We start from the raw sequence: 17,171 nt of genomic DNA, 5'->3' as shown, positions 1-17,171 counted from the left end.
TCACTTCTTTAAACATATCTGCCAACTCCCCTAATGTCTCCCAACACTCCCCAAAACCCCTTAAGTCTTCAAAACTTCTGTCCATCACTTCCCTAAACTACAGTAAATTTTCCTACTCTTGCTTTGTTCATTATCACTCTGTTAAACTTTTTATGTTCAAACCTTCCACAAAATTCCTTTTGTCACACCCAGACCTTCCGTCTTCATTCCAGTTCACCTCACCCCCTCATTTCCTCAACCTTTTTGTCACTCCCATAAATTTTTCACTTACACTCCCATAAGTTTCCCATCATTATTATACCCACATTTCCTGTCGGCTCATTTAAGACACGCTCACATTTACCTTCTCAGTGGGTGTGGAGGGGGTGGAGTCCATGATGGGCAGTGGGATACTGTCAACCAGGTGCACAATGTTTTGGATTTTCTGGTCTGAGATCTTAACATGCAGCAGCGGCAGCTCCCCCGACACCTTGAACCTGAAGCACAACCACTCAAATTACTGACCCATCATGTACAGATGAGACAACAGATGAGTCAGCACAACTGGACATCTGTCCACAGGTAAAAGTTGTACCGAGGCATTCTGGCATCCTTCTCCACCATACACTTGGCCAGCTGGACCGTGAAGTCCATTGGCTGGAGGATGTGTTGAAATGATGAACCCTGCAGCCGAGCTGACTTCCAGGCCTCACCTGGAATTAATTTACAACTGATTTAATAAAATATGGTCGTATATCTGTTGTGTAGTGATGTTTGTCTGTGTGTATTAGGTGTGTACCTGACTTGCTGTAGAGCACCTGCACTCTTCGTAGCTCTACGCTGTATCTCTCATAGGCTCGATCCATGATTTCCTCCAGAGAGGAGAAGGAGGACGAAGATGAACTGAGACCACTCTGCTCCACACTGTTCAACTACAAACACACACACGTTCAACCAAAAAACAACCTGAACACACACAGTTGTTCAGAAGAACAAAACACAGATAGGCTTGTAAAAACTAAAAAAATAAGGGTAAGACTGAAACCAAAATAATCAGCCAATTCAAATAATAACCATAATGACATTTGAGCCAGCTGTTTAATTTTAAAATATTCAGCTCGGAGCATGCATTTAATTTTGTCCTCTTGAAGTACCTTTGTGCTGCAGATTAAAAAACCCCACATGTCCAAAACGCAGCCAAAATAGCAAAAATGGGCTGAATTTGTATTTGAATATTTAGGTAATACCCCACCCAAAAATCAGATACTAATCTAAACACCTTGTAAAAAATAAAAAAATCAGTAAATCTTAAAATGTGAACAAAATAAACTAAATATCTCACCTGCAAGCTGCCGAAATCTACAATGATGAGATCTGCTGTGCTGCTGAAAAAACCGCACTCTGGTACCAGCAGGTAAGATGGTTTCAGGTTAATCCTCAGGTCCAGGACTTTCCTGGTCTCAATGATGTGAGACAAACCTGCAGAGACCACAATCCATCAGAGCTCGCCACAGCTGGCACTGGCCAAAGATCAACTAACTAAACTTCAGGCGTGTCTCAAAGACATAAAAAGCTGGATGACATGCAACTTTCTACTTCTAAATTCAAACAAAACTGAAGTTATTGTGCTGTGCTTGGAAACAAATTATGTAGTGCTACAGCTACTTTGGATGGCATCACCTTGGCGTCCAGCCCCACTGTAAGAAATCTGGGAGTTATTTTTGATCAGGTGTGCCCTTCAACTCACACATAGCTCAAATTTCAGGGACTGCCTTTTTTCACCTTCACAACATTGCAAAAATTTGGCACATTATGTTGTTATGCTGTTATCAGACTGCCTCTCAGTCTCTAAAGACTCTCCAGCTAATCCAGATCCACTGTTGCACATGTACTGACAACATATTTCATCTGTACTGGCTTCTCCACACTGGCTGCCTGTAAAATTCAGAATAGACTTTAAAATACTCCTCCTAACATATGAAGCCCTAAATGGTAAGAAAAAGAAGAAGAATCACTATTGGCGGTATATATATTTTTACATACACACAGTGAGTTTTTCCTCTGCATTTAACCCATCCTTGGTTGAACACACACCCAACAAATTACATGCTGTGAAACACACAAGAGCAGTGGGCTGCCATGTCAGGCACCCGGGAAGCAAACTGGGGGTTAAGTGCCTTGCTCAAGGGCACATCAGCCGGTTAATGGGGGGAGCATTTTCTCATTAATCACTCCATCACACTCAAATTCTAGGCCACGGCTGCCCCCTGGTGGTGATGGTCAAGCGCCATCTGATCCGAAAGAGCTCACAGTACCTTATTATCTAACCAGAACTCTACACTCCCAGGATGCAGGGTTACTTGAGGTTTCTAGAGTCTTCAAAAGTAGATTGGGAACCAGAGCCTTTAGTTATCAAGCTCCTCTACTGTGGAACTATCTTCCGGTTTCGGTCCAGGAGCCAGACACCCTTTCTACATTTAAAAGTAGACTAAAAACTTTTCTCTTTGATAAAGCTTATAGTTAGGGCCGGCTTAGGCTGGCCCCTAGTTATGCTGCTAAAAGTTCAGACTGAAGGGGATCTCCCATGATGCACTGAGCTTCTCTCTCTAAGTGGCAGCCTGTTGCAGCAGCTCCGGCTCACCGTTGAGCTTTTCTTGTGTTTTTTTGTAATTATACTGTATCTCTTTCTCGTGTGCTCTTCTCCTTTGTTTTTATTATGTATACATGGACGTTATGTCTGTGCAGTTTGCACTAGTTTTCCTTTTTGTTTTTGCACGTTTTACGACCGCGTACAGGAATTCCACGTGAAGCCACGGCTCCAATGTTTACACCAGAGATCAGCTGTTAGCAATCCAGGCTAACACCCGGCTACTGTATGGAGAGAGACCCGACATTCCCTGTGAGCTGAGGCAGAAGAGACGGGGGTGCCATGCAGGGGCCGCGCGCCGCGCTAGGAGGAGATGTTATCAACCTGTCCTCTCTTCCGTCATAATGGGGAATGTAAGATCTCTCCCCAACAAGATGGACAAGCTCGCAGCGCTAACTCAGCATGAGAGGGACTTCTGGGAGGCTAGCCATGGAGGATGCCAATATTTACATCCTGCACACATCACTCTCTCGACCTGGAGAGGGCTGGGAGCACTGTGAGAATCATGTTTTTTGACTTCTCCAGTGCCTTCAAAACCATCCAGCCCACTCTGCTGGGAGACAAGCTGGAGTGTGCGGGAGTAGAGCACCACCTCAGTGCCTTTGGAATACAGGGTCCACTCCTCAGGAGCTTTTATGACTCAGTGGTGGCATCAGCCATCTTTTATGGTGTGGTCTGCTGGGCAGGCAGCATCTCTGGTGGTGAGAAGAGCCGCCTCAGTCCTGGACTGCTCCCTGGACTCACTGGACGAGGTGGGTGACAGGAGGACCTGCTGCTGGAGACCCCCTCCCACCCCCTGCAGGACACTCTGACAGCACTGGGCAGCTCCTTCAGTGACAGACTGCTACACCCGCTCTGTGTGGAGGAGGTACCGCCGCCCCTTCCTGCCCCCTGCTGTCAGACTCCACAACAAGCACAGCTGATAGACTGGACGTTTAAGCTGATGAATGTGTTAACAATAGTGCAATAATGGGACAAAATGGTCACGCCAGACCTATGCAACGTGTAGTAATAATTGTGCAATAATCCTTACTCATGTAACACTACTACAAGGATCAGTACCTACATACATAGTCCCTGAAACAAATCTGTGCACTAATTAATCCATCCACTAATCATAACTTGAGGGACTCTAGTGTAAATATTCTTTTTCTTTTCTATACTGTGTACAGCTGCAGGTACTTGTTTCCTGTGTATTTGTTCATTTTGAATGCACATCCTTCCCTTATCCTAGCATGTTTGCACCCTCCATATCCTGTTTGCCGCTGTAATACTATAATTTCCCAGTTATGGGACTAATAAAGGATTATCTTATCTTATCTTATCTTATCTTAACTCTCCTTCTGCACACATTTATGTCCCATTAATGCAGGTTACTAACTCAACTTCTTCCTCGGAGTCCTTGTGCTTTCTCGCCTCTCAGGTTCCCATTGATTGTGCATGGTGCTTGTGAAAAAGGACTTTAGCATTGGAATCAAGCATCTGGTAAAGGACAAGCCGTTCTTTTAATCTGTCCGACACATCATCAGTCATCACATCTGCTGAATTAAACTGCCGGAATCCAACCACACAAACAAATGATTCATTATGGGGGAAACTGGAGGAACATCACTGTCTGATCTGGAAGACATTAAGATTCGGTTCAGACTTGTGTATCAGGTATTACTCAGCCCCTTGTCCATCACGTGGCTTCTATAAATCTTCAAGAACACAATACATTCTTTATACATTGCTTAATACAGAGGTTTATTTTGATCAAAAAGTTCCTCAGCTCAACCTGCTCTGAATGTGTTGAACACACACTTGTTTCTGGTGAGGTGTGAAAATGTTTAGATCACTGTCCTATTCTGTTATTACATGAACGTTATTTATTGGCCTGCTCAGGGGCCACAGAAAGAAAAGTTTAAAGTGACATATTTTGTCATTGGAGGGAACTCACTCCAGCGAAATTTGTTCTCTGCATTTAACCCACCCAAGTGACGTGCACACACACACAGCAAACCCGGGGCAGTGGGCGACCGCGTGCAGCGCCCGGGGAGCAGTGGGGGTTAGGTACCTTGCTCAAGGGTACCTCAGCCATGGACACCGGGACGGGGAATCGAACCAGCGATCCACCGGTTACGGGTCATTAAACATACAAAAATGAACTTTTAAGTTTAATTTAACTTTTAACAAGGATGCCTGCATATGACTTTCACAAGAAAACGAGACCATCAGCAGGAAGGTTGACTCTTTCTATATTCTTTATTTGTAATTTAACCCAGCCTGGACCTCGGAGCGTGTGAGAAAGACAAAACCATGACCTCAGTCGATGATTCGGGAGATGGAGACAACTGTGGTATTTGACAGGATCCAAATGTGATACTGAATTGTCTTTCTTCCTCCTATACGGGTATGTGATATGTTTGTTTTATTCATGATTTTTTTTGCCAGATGAGTTTTTACATCAACATATGAATTTACCTAACCCTGCCCTAACCTACCTAACCATAACCCTGCCCCTTTGCTTTAGATAAAAGCCCGTGAGTGAAACTGACCTGTGGCCGTTTTCTCTTTGATTTCCTCCAGTTTGGAAAGTGTGGCCGAAGTCAGGACCTCCAGATCAACACCTTTCCCCGTCTTAAAGAATTCGGCCAAACTGTTCACCGTCAGCTGGAGGACAATGAGCAGGAAACATGTTTCACACCTATGATTACTTACATGTCCTCAAAGATGAGTCGAGACCAGTCTGACATGAGTGATGTCATCTGAGGTCAAATGGTGGTTACCGCATCATAGATGATCTCCACAGGCTGAGAGTGGACTCTGAGCAGCTGGTCAGCAGCGCTCTCCTCAGGATTTAACTCAAACACGACGCTGAGCAGAGAGGAGGAAGAGTCTCCCACTGAGGCGATGAGGGAAGGCACTGCCCCCTGCTGCTCCAAACCCGTAACATACCAGTGTTGCAACGCTGCCTCCACCCTGCAGGAGGACACAGAGGTTTTCGTTACCAACGTGTGTGAAGAGTTCATTTTGTTTGCAGTGTCACACACACACACACAGAGCAAACCTTGACATAAAGTGTCCCATAAATTGTCCTCTACAGAACAAAACCATGACACAGGGATCAGACTTGTGATGTAGGGCTACAGGGTGCTGGGGGATCACCTGAAAGCCTGGGCTCCTGGTCTCTGAGATACTCTGGTGCTGAGGTCAATCATCTGGACTTTGAGGATCTCTGGAATGTCCGGCTGCTCTCGGACAGTCACCGAGGTCCTGAAGAGTTGAAAGGTCACAACCACGGCAACATACTGAACGAACACACACACACACGCACGCACACACACACACACACACACACACACACACACACATGGTTAGGTTTTATTTACTCAAGACAACACCTGAAGTCAATTTGGGTCCAAGTGAAGGACAGAACAAACATGATGATGAGGGCCCTACAGCAAAGATCACTGTGTCATTTAAAATCTGAGGGGTTCATCCTCTGAGGTGCAGGAACAAGATCAGGACATGGAAAACTGTCCATTACAAGTAAATATTTCTTGTGTAAACATGTACAGTTTGTACTGGTGAGATGAGATGAGATAATCCTTTATTGACCCCCAAAGGGGAAACTTGAGTGTTGCTGCATCTCAGGACAGAATTAGTATAGGAATAAGCATAGAAGTCAAAATATATAATAAAAACAAAACATTCACACATACACTACATCCAGAAAGTATTCACACTGCTTCACTTTTCCTCATGTTACAGTGTTACAGTATGTTACAGTCTCATTCCAAAATGGATTAAATTCATTTTTTCCCTTCAAAATTCTACACAAAATACAAAAAAAAAATATAATGATAAAGTGAAACAAGTTTACTTGAATTTTTTGCAAATTTATTAAAAATAAAAAAACAAAAATATAACATGTACATTTATACTATATATAACATGTGCAAGTATTCATACCGTGTGATCAATACTTTGTTGAAGCCCCGTTGGCAGCAATTACAGCCTCAAGTCTTTTTGAGTATGATCCTATAAGCTTGGCACACTTGTTATTCAGCAGTTTCTCCCACTCTTCAATGCCTCGGGATCAATAAAGTATCTATCTATCTATCTATCTATCGAGCAAGGATGTCTCTGTACATTGCTGCAGGCATCTTTCCCTCGACCCTGACTAGTCTCCCAGTTCCTGCTGCCGTAAAACATCCCCACCACATGATGCTGCCACCACCAGGCTTCACAGTAAGAATGGTATTGAATTGTATATATTATATATAGGTGATCAGCAGTGCCTGGTTTCCTCCAAACATGACCTTGTCATTTATGCCAAAGGTCCCCTCTCCACAAAGCAACACTGGAGCTCTGTCAAAGTGACCATTGGGTTTTTGGTCACCTCCCTGACTAAGGTCCTTCTACCCCGATCACTCAGTTTAGTTGGGCAGCCAGCTCCAGGAAGAGTCCTGGTGGTTCCAAACTTCTTCCACTTATGGATTATGGAGGCCACTGTGCTTTTTGGGATCTTTAATGCAGCAGAAGTCTTTCTGTACCCTTCCCCAGATCTGTGCCTCCACACAACCCTGTCTTAAGAGGTCTACAGACAATCCCTTTGACTTCATGGCTTGGTTTGTGCTCTAACATGCACTGTCAACTGTGAGGGCTTATATAGACAGGTGTGCGCCGTTCCAAATCATGCCCAATCAACTGAATTTACCACAGGTGGACTCAACTCAAGTAGAAACCTCTGAAGGATGATCCACGGAAACAGGATCCACCTGAGCTCAATTTTGAGTGTCATGGCAATAAGGTGTGAACAGTTATTCAATTCAGTTACTAAGTCATGTACTTATGTGCATGTTACATTTTTTTGTTTTTCATTTTGCAAAAAATTCAAGCAAACTTGTCTCAATGAGGTATTTTGCGTAGAATTTTGAAGGAAAACAATGAATTTAGTCCATTTTGGAATGAGACTGTAACATAACAAAATGTGGAAAGAGCGAAGTGATATGAATACTTTCCGGATGCACTGTACATACAAGAAGCCCGTCAGTTTACCTTCTGCCATTATCATCCTGTGGAAAGCATGACTGTGACAGCAGTAGGTGTGCTCACCTGTTTGGGTAAAGCCAGGTTGTGAGAGCTGCCACTGTATCCTATGGCAGTATAGAGTTTTTCTTTTTCTTCGGCAGTCATAAGTTCGTCCAGCCCTGAACCTGACGACCATTGGAGATATGTCTTCAGTTCACTGCTACATAGCACACTGAACACGCAAGTAACCTTAGTCCTCTAGATCTCACTTGTTGTTTTTGTTTTCAGATAAATACGAGTCACTTACTCGCAGTCTCCTTGCTCTCCTCTGGCTCCTGCTCCTCCTTCTTGGCCCTTCTACCAAAGAAGCTGCTAAAGAAACCCCCTCCTCCTCCACCCTGCTTCTGCCCCCCCACCGTCTTCTTCCCCACCACTTTCTGTCCTGACCTGATCACCTGGAGAAGAAAAGGAGTGAGAAGGAAGACGGTCTATGATTAAATTGGACTCGGGTCTGTGCCTGTGTCAGAAAACCTTCATCACAGTGTCCATCAAGTTTACCTCCATCTGGGCCTGCTGCCGGGCCAAAGTGATGTTGAAGACATCCAGAACCTTCTCCAGATCCTGGTGGAATCAAACATTAGCAGAAGAGACAGTGAGTTACTGTTCCATGAGATATTGAAATATTACATGTTCAGCTGAGTAAAAACTGTGACGGCTGATAAACAGACTGAACTCATATTTAATCTGATGTCTGAGTAAACATTTCTGTCAGTGACATATGACTTCTGTTGTGTTTGACATAGTTACAATAATAATGAATGAATTCATATGAAGGCTGGAGCTGCAGTGTGTCACCTGATCAGCGGGTATGTCTTGTACTGCCCGCTTCAGGACTCAGACACGTCACTTCTAGTCTCGCACAGACTACAGTATCTCTTTTAAACTACGTGTTCATGTAACATTCACACTCCCTCAATCACCACAAGCACCTGGATGCGTCGCTCAGCATCCTGGTTTGGCTTGTTCTGGCTCAGCAGTTTGGCCTTGTAGAAGGCCTTGTAGGCCCTCAGGTTCTCTCTGTGCTGTCTGATGTTGGACCAGGACCACATGTGACTGAAGCGTCTAATGTGGACCTCCATGATGCTGTTGAAGGCATACGTCCACCTGGTAGAAGCACAGAAATCAAACACACCCCAAAACAGTCATTTTCCATCTGCTGTTGTGCCTGTCAGGTCAAAGCCTTTACCCGAAACACCTTAGAAGCTGGCAGTGCTGCGGTGTGGAGCCATCACTTGATCTCCACCTGCTCTGTCATCAGGTAAGATGGGACTGTTTAACTTGTTACTTGAGGTTCCCAACCATTTGGTGAGCTGTACCCCCACCATGAAGTGAAAAACCCCTCAGTGGAGTCCATTTATTTGAACCATTTATCCATCTAACAGTTTCTACTTCAGACTCCCTATCTAATGAAACCAAACAACCACCCCACAGATGCATGGCACAGCACAGGACAGGAGGGCCGCCTCACCAACACCAACTATCACCTATAGTGCAGCCTTGAGATCCCTTCCCAGCCAGTTTAATTACATGTATACATTCACTCGAGACGTTAACGACTCATGATTGCAGAAGGCGCAAACGACCCTCAGGACCACCTCTAAGGTGACAACCCCACTAGAGGTTAAATACCTATCTAACTACACTTCAATGCTCTCTCAGCACTAATCTTTTAAAATCAGATGGCCTTCACGTTACCCTTTCCATGAATCCCTGAACTACGCACATAAAACAAATCTCGAGTACTGCATACTTCCACCTTTGTAACATTGCAAAAATCAAGCATGTCCTTTCCTTGGATGCTGGTGAGAAGCTCATCCATGCTTTTGTTACATCCAGGCTGGATTACTGTAACTCTCTTTTGTCAGGATGCCCTAAAAAGTCCCTCAGGACTCTGCAGCTCATTCAGAACTCTGCAGCTCGTGTCCTGACTAAAACTAAGAGGCGTGACCACATTTCACCTGTGCTGGCCTCTCTACAATGGCTTCCAGTAAAATTTAGAGTAGAATTTAAGATTCTCCTCCTAACCTACAAAGCCATGCATGGTCTGGTACCATCATATATCACTGATCTCATTGGACCATATCTAGGGTGCTGCGTTCCTTAGATTCAGACCTACTGGTAATACCACAAATCTCCAAATGTAGATATGGAGCCAGGGCCTTCAGTTATCAAGCTCCTCTTCTGTGGAACCAATTACCAGCCTCAGTTTGGACGGCAGACACCCTCTCTATGTTTAAGAGTAGACTTAAAACCCTCCTTTTTGACAAAGCCTATAGTTAGGACTGTTCAGGCTCTGCCTGGACCAACCCCTAATTATTAAATAAAATTGAATTGAATTGAACTACAGCAGAGGTTTTATCTGAGGTGGGACAACAAACCTTCAGCACTTTCACAAAAAACATCAAATACCCAACAGGCTGCTTGAAAGGAAACAATCACGTTTCTGTTCCCCAGAAGATAACAAAAAGCAGGTAACTTCTCACTCAAATCTTAATGCCTTTCTAAAGTTTAAAATTTTGTTTAAAAAATAGGATCAAGCAAGATAAAATTAAAAGCTACCAATCACATTTTGCAGGTTTTAACGACTCCGTACTCCTTCATTTAGCTTCAGCCTCAGAACATCACTGGATAAATGAAGGATGCTTTTTGTTCATGCTGAAGCTGTAATGGCAGGAGTAACAGGATGTAAGAGTATGTTTCCTCTGTGACATCACAATTGGTGTTGAACTGACCAGAGTTTGGGGCTGCTGTGGACAGTGATGTCAGGCCTGAACCTCCTGTAGGGGGCATTCTTCACCATGCAGTCGATGGACTCCAGCAGCTCCACCATCGTCAGGTACTGCAGGAGAACACAGCACATCAAAAACTGCACTGACCACAAAACATCAAAATCAGCCTTTTCTCACCTGACCAGCTGTGTCATTTAACTCACTGTCTCACCTGTGGTTTGGTCATCTCTATGGCAATGTTCTGAACCTCCAAGTGAAGATTTGCTTTTGGACTTTTCAGTTCCAGTTCAGCATTTGGGTTGATGCACATTTTAGCTGAGGCGAAGATTGGCTTGAAAACTACAAAACAAACATTTGTTGATTGTTTTTATGTAAAGCTCCAAAGTAGTCAAAGGGGACAGCAGTATCACTTGTCTGGTCATTGAGTTATCACTTTCAAAGCTGCTCTAACATTTCAGTATTGTTGTCTGATATCAAAGTTTAGTTTGACAGACGGATTTATAAACTAAATTCAGAAGCAGCAACAGAACAGGAGGAATAATGAAAACCCAGACTAATGTTAACATATAATATTCTGTTATCGTCTGTCACAAGGAAGAAGTTCAGTCAAACAACTACATCTTTCTATAGATGCCCGTCAAGTGTGCTGATGTTAACTGAAGTTATCACAGCTGCAAAGAACTCACTATACTGATAGTGAGGAAGCTCCCGATCTTTACTGCTGATTCCACACTTCAACTGATCCTGCAGAACAAACAGGAGAGTAGGAGGAGGAGAAAGAGGAAGAAATGGAGGAGGAAAACATCAGGTGACGGTCAGATAAAACAGCGACCTGCTGTAGCCAGACAGCTAAATGCTAATCTGCACCTAGACCGGCTGTTCTGATTGCTATCCCTGACAGTTTCCCTATTAGTCACAATTTCACTCAGTGAAGAAGAAAATTAATCTGGAACAGCAAATTTGTTAGCTTAGTGGTTAACGTGATAGTAAGTCTCAGTGAAGTATCTGTCTGCCTGCTTGGACACAGGACCCACACAGCTAAGTTACAATAGAAGCTCTCCGCCCTCTCAGGGGACAGGACACGTTATTACTGGTCAGCAGAGGGAAATCATTTCACCTAGGTGAAACACAGAGTGATCACATGACACAGAGTTTCAGACATGTTTGGACATTAAGGACAATATTTAGTTCAGCTTGTGCTAGGTTGCTGTTAGTAACTTTATGTCTTATTATTTACCAGCATGTGGAACAGACCATGTTAATGGTCACTCATTAACTTCTTTTCTGCCTTTTTCTATCTGCTGTTTGTTTGTTTGTTTGTTGGCTGTGAGCATCTCCTGACTGATGAGACAAACAGCATTGACTCACCACAATATTTTCCCATGATCCCTTGTACAAGATCTGACTTTTGACGTTCCAGTAGGCGCAGAGACACTCGAGACGACCAAGCTGACACAAACAAACACAACCAGTCAATAACACTAAACAAAATAAGTTATGTCTCGGCCAGAGAAAAGTGTGTTCCAGTAGCTGATTCTGAACATCATAAAAGCGGTTATTTCAGCATCTCTAAATATTTTTAATAACTTAGGTTAAAGAGTACAGTGCTTGAGAAAGTCTCAGAGCAGGAACATCAAGTTCTTAACAGCAAACCTGATCATGTGATTAAGTTTTCAACTCAAGAAGACCCGACATTCCCCTCTAGAGGCTGAGCAAAGGATTGTCTTTGTCTTTGTGTTAAATGCACACACCAGGTACTCACAGGAAATCAGACATTAAGTATCAAAAACTGTAAATCTTTCTTGCAAGTTTAAAGTCCTTAGAGTTTTCTCTTTGACAAACTTTATTTTTGGAAGGATCACTTCCTGATTTAAACTGCGATGGTGACCTTCCATCTCATCTATAAACGTCAGATTTTTCAATGACATTTCAATGACAATAGTTCAAGGTGAAAGTCAACGGTATCAGAGCGTCTGTCACCTTATAGATGATCTTTGCTGCTTCGTTCAGGATACACGACTTCCAGTTTTCATCAGTGGTCTGAAAAACAGAACATAACAACAGATCAACACCACCTGTCACAGGTGTGTGTGTGTGTGTGTGTGTGTGTGTGTGTGTGTGTGTGTGTGTGTGTGTGTGTGTTGTATCTTCATAAGGACATTTTGTCTTTTTTCTGATGTTTCAGACCTGGTATTAGGTTTGAGGTCAGAACCAGCTGAGGGCCAAATACATAAGGTGTGTATTACCTGCAGGCTCAGCTCTGACAGTGTGACTCCCATCGACAGGGGGCGCTGTGGGTCTGACAGCTGAAACAAACAAGCAGTCACATGACACAGAAGGTTACAGGTGACAGTTTACCTGCTGAACAGAAACATCACACCGGACAATGCTGACTTTAAATTAATCAGTGCAAACCTGACTGTCAGATCCAGACACAAATACACGACCTGAACCTGAGCCTGGATCAGACCATGAAACTCAACCTAGTACTCACGTCGTCCTCATAGCGTAGGTGGATGCTGCTGATCTTGACCTGCAAGTTTTTGATCACCTGAGTGGCCAATTTTTCCATAAACGTGTCCTTCTTCTCCTCCTGAGGTTTCACTGAGAAAACAGAAAACTATGAAGACAGTCAAGTCCTGAGATCTAAAGCCAGGACTCATAGCCAGTCTCACCTGGATCACTAGAGGATATCCTTCTGCAGGAGGTACAAATGTTTCATAAACTAACAATTAATAGCCAAAGACTAGAGGTTAACAGCTAACATCTAACATCTGAAAAACAAACACACACTGTACGTGCTGTAGTGTGTGTGTGTAAACAGATATTAAACTCATTTTCAGATGTCTTCATCTTCGTACAGGACCAAACACAGTGAAATGCCTAACTTTACCTGTTTTGTTGTTGTGTCGTTTCAGCTTCTTCAAGCCTTTTTTGGTCTTTTTATGTTTTTTAAATCCTTTGGGGACTTTGGCAGCGTTAAAGAGAGACACGGCAATTAGTGACAGAAAAGCCCGAAAACACAGAGAGACAGAAAGCAAAGAAGCGTCTGAGGAGTTCAATATTTATGTTCTTCCCCCAGTGAACGTATCGGTCTGACACACGTGTATTTTGTCATTAAAATCTGTATGTATTCTGCTTCTCTGTGAGGCCTGTCCTTGACCAGGTGTCCAAGAGGACGTCATATTGGACAGGGGATGCCTTCAGCTGCTCACATATATGTTATTATCTTCATTTATTTGACATGTTGTCGCTATAATTTGTGTATTGTGTGATTTTGATGGTCTGACTTGTACACATGAGAGTCTGTCCTGTGAGATGGACATGTCTGTGAAGTCCAATGAGTGATCTGTAATGATAAATAAAACTGAGTGAGGAGTGAGTCCTGAAGAGGGTGCAGGTGAGAGAAAAACAATACTATATATATATATATATATATATATATGTATATATATACACATTAGATTATTATATATACATTACAATAAGAACGCTCTGTTAGGAGTATTAAAAAAGTTCAGTTTATCAGTTTGCGTGTGTGTGTGTGTGTTAAACAGTGTGTTACCGTTGTGAGGATCCTTGTAAACAAAACTCTCCAGACTGAACAGCAGATCTTCAGTTTGAGATGCTAACAGCAGCATGAACGCAGCATGAATAGTACAGACAACATGTTAATCATCCATCCATCCATCCATTCATCTGTCTGTCTGTCCGTTTTTCAGTGCAGCAGGAAGAGAACAGATAAGTTAGATTTCCAAATAAACAAGTGAAAAAAGACCTGACAGAAAAGTCATCCACCTCCTGATGTGACATCACGTAACCACATGTAAGAATCTGTTTTCATTTTAATACTTATGTTAAAAATACTTCACATCTTCAGTCTGAAGTCACACATCACTGCTTAGCTTTCTTCAGCTCTGGACTGGAAGTGACTGGTTTTCATTAATAAATTTACTACTGGACCGGTCGGCTGACTCTTTCACCTCCTGTCCCAAACCCCCAGCCTTCGAGCTGGAACCCTGCACATTAAAAATGGGACATTTTGGATCACACAGTAAGGAAGGCACGCATAGTACTTTAACTACTTTAATGCCAGAACTCATCCCCAAGGGAGAACTTTCCCCCGAAATGAGTTCCCACAACACCGTTCTGCATCCTGGGCCCAAAACGACTGTGAGGATTTAAAGATATTCAAACAAACAGAGTGAGTTTCCCAAAGAACGATAGCAGGTTCAGCCAGACTGTCCTTCAGCACTGACAATAAGCGTGGAGACAACAATTGTGTGATGTGAGTGTATCTGCTCTCTTCGAGTCCACCTGACTGCAGGAAGATACAGTTAGAATCACCAGAAAACTACAAGTAAGCAGACTGGACCGCAGCAGAGACAAGAGAGAAGGCGGAAAACACAGACAGCTGCAGAAAAACACAAGCAAGGTGAGTTCTCAGGTGTGACAGGGTCACTAAGAGGTCAGTCTCAGGTCAGAGTCCAGTCAGAGGTCAGCCTGAGGTCTACCTGTCTCACCTCTGCGTGCAGTCATCTGCAGCGCCTCCTCGATCCGTTGCAGCTCTCTTTGCTTTGCCTCCTGCTGATAACGCTCCTCCTTGGCTGCATCGTACTTAATTGCTACAAAAACATACAAATAAATCAAGAGTCAAACCTGCAGTCGTAAAGATTTTATATTCACATCAAATCAGACCTCATTGTAAAATGTTTACTATGTCTGTTCAACCTGCGCCTTCTACTGTTTATACCGTTTACATAAACTGTAAGTACTCCTTTTGTGTTCACTGTTTTCTCTTGTGTGTAAAGTCTGTGTAAAGTCTTTGTGCAATATGCGTAATCTTGGGTTGTCTGCACCATGCACAGTTATGTATAGGTTGTATCTAACTTCTCATGTAGTGTTAGTGTAGCACCTGGTCCCTGGAGAAATATAGTCTCATTTCACTGTTCTACTGTAAACAGCTGAAATAACAATAAAAACCACTTGACTTGATATTCCACCAACCTGCTCAGCTGCCTGAGTCACATACTGTCAACTTAATGAGAAAAACAGGAGAAGCACCTGTTGATCCAACTTGTGAGTGTTTTAAACCAAAGGCTAGACTTTGCTAGCCTCACTGCTAAACTTGCAATCCCATCAGATTAACAAAATTCATTCACATTAAACTAACTTAAACTGACTGACAGATCAGACTGAGACCAGACTTTAACACACAGTATTAGATATGCTCAACTGAAAACAATACAGACTTAACATATTGAGTAGGTGTAAAATGTTGAGCTGCCCACAGCAGAACATGTCTTCTTGAAGTTCAGCACTCTGTTAAACACCTGACTATATACAGGAAGTTATCACGTGAAGTCAGAGACACCTCAGAAAACTGCTGTCAGTATACACAGTTTGTCTGTAGGAGCCAAACGCAATGTTATGGTGAAGCATGGTGATTCTGTATTTGTTGTGGGTACCACAAGGGGCGCTGTGGTCATTCAGGCCATAAAGGGTATAAATGTAATGTGAAATCGGGGGCCATCAGGTGTTGTGTGACCCCAGAAGGGCAAGCGTTTTTTTGACCGCTAGTGTATCCCTAGTACATCGCTAGGGCATCGCTAAAGCACCTAGGATACATATGTTGAATGTTGGGAGGATGACTGGACACATTTTGTTGTTGCACCGAGAATAAACCTTGTATGGAACAGTCAATGGAGACTTGTGAACTCATTCCTGATCTAGTAAGTAAATTGGGACAAGACAGACAGAAAGGTCGCTCCGGGGTCAAACCCCTCAGTAGCTTGTAGTAGACTAAACTTCTATATTGTCTATGAGTGATTCACTTAGGGTTTTATTTACGATCTACACAGTGGCACAATGTTTAAGGTTGAAGTTAGTCAATTCTGAGCCAAAAGCTTTTCATGTTGTTGTCTGTTTTTTGTCTTTCCATCTGAATGTGGCAGCATCACCTGTTATCATCAGATACTGTCTGTTGCTTGTCTGCAGGTGAGCACTGACAAACACATCCTTCGCATAATTTTGAGAATTTTAATTTTAAAAACCTTTTCAAACATGTTGGAAGACTTATCCGTTTTATCCTTTTCATGAATCAAGTCATGTGATTCACACCTTTGCTACCAGCACCCTGAAGCCGACACTTCTGAGTTGTTACAGAAAGATATTCACTTTAAAGTTGTCTCCAATTGTGTATAAAACATTTTAGCAACTGAGGGGTAGTCAGGGCCTAAAGGCTGGAGAGGCAACTTGTGAATGGAGGGTCGCCGGTTCAACTGGACTGGCAATTGGACTCCCCCTCCATTATTAACTACTACTTTGAGCTAGGCACCTAACTCCCTGACATGGCAGCCCACTATTCCTGTGTGTGTGTTCACTGCATGTAATTTGCTGGGTGTTGCATGTGTGTTCAAGCAAGGATGGCTTACATGCAGAGGAAAAAATTCAGTGTATGTAAAAATATACCCCCAATAAAGCTGATTCTTCCCGCTAAATTATTAGCTTGAGTGTTTCTAAAGACTCATGAGAATACTATTCCTGATTCCAGTAAATCATCCCAAAATCTCCCAGAAAATCCCAGGAATGGGCTGTAGAAACCAGTTCAGCACAGATTTTAGAAGAAAATCCCAGATTGAAACCAACTAAATCTGATTTCACTTTGTAAGAAACAGTTACGGTAAAGACTCCAATCAAATGCTGAAAAATGTTCAGCTTTAAAATTTGAACACTTGGAT

At 43.0% G+C, this 17,171-nt stretch overlaps 1 protein-coding gene across 5 annotated transcripts in view; it reads right to left on the bottom strand.

Annotated features, from left to right (window-relative positions):
• Positions 1 to 17,171, bottom strand: part of vps13c (vacuolar protein sorting 13 homolog C) — an 80,972-nt gene that overhangs the window by 55,531 nt on the left and 8,270 nt on the right. For 2 of the 5 annotated variants that reach the window (XM_046398748.1, XM_046398722.1), the window contains exons 5-25: positions 14,955 to 15,056; positions 13,997 to 14,059; positions 13,325 to 13,399; positions 12,926 to 13,035; positions 12,678 to 12,737; positions 12,412 to 12,471; positions 11,800 to 11,880; positions 11,118 to 11,175; positions 10,643 to 10,770; positions 10,435 to 10,541; positions 8,632 to 8,806; positions 8,201 to 8,263; positions 7,950 to 8,097; positions 7,727 to 7,827; positions 5,774 to 5,916; positions 5,395 to 5,587; positions 5,164 to 5,278; positions 1,322 to 1,458; positions 779 to 911; positions 575 to 692; positions 344 to 476 (exon numbers count right to left, since the gene is read on the bottom strand). In XM_046398748.1, coding sequence (XP_046254704.1) covers positions 344 to 476; positions 575 to 692; positions 779 to 911; positions 1,322 to 1,458; positions 5,164 to 5,278; positions 5,395 to 5,587; positions 5,774 to 5,916; positions 7,727 to 7,827; positions 7,950 to 8,097; positions 8,201 to 8,263; positions 8,632 to 8,806; positions 10,435 to 10,541; positions 10,643 to 10,770; positions 11,118 to 11,175; positions 11,800 to 11,880; positions 12,412 to 12,471; positions 12,678 to 12,737; positions 12,926 to 13,035; positions 13,325 to 13,399; positions 13,997 to 14,059; positions 14,955 to 15,056 — 2,303 coding nt within the window. Of the gene's footprint in view, positions 1 to 343; positions 477 to 574; positions 693 to 778; positions 912 to 1,321; positions 1,459 to 5,163; positions 5,279 to 5,394; positions 5,588 to 5,773; positions 5,917 to 7,726; positions 7,828 to 7,949; positions 8,098 to 8,200; positions 8,264 to 8,631; positions 8,807 to 10,434; positions 10,542 to 10,642; positions 10,771 to 11,117; positions 11,176 to 11,799; positions 11,881 to 12,411; positions 12,472 to 12,677; positions 12,738 to 12,925; positions 13,036 to 13,324; positions 13,400 to 13,996; positions 14,139 to 14,954; positions 15,057 to 17,171 lie in introns of those variants that run through there. The other 3 variants (XM_046398730.1, XM_046398756.1, XM_046398739.1) reach the window with 2 other exon arrangements.

The sequence above is a fragment of the Scatophagus argus genome, chromosome 1 (genome assembly GCF_020382885.2).
Source record: "Scatophagus argus isolate fScaArg1 chromosome 1, fScaArg1.pri, whole genome shotgun sequence".
In the NCBI taxonomy this organism is placed as follows: Eukaryota; Metazoa; Chordata; class Actinopteri; family Scatophagidae; genus Scatophagus; species Scatophagus argus.
The sequence above is the reverse complement of the archived record's forward strand: the minus strand, read 5'-3'. Positions and strand labels throughout refer to the sequence as shown.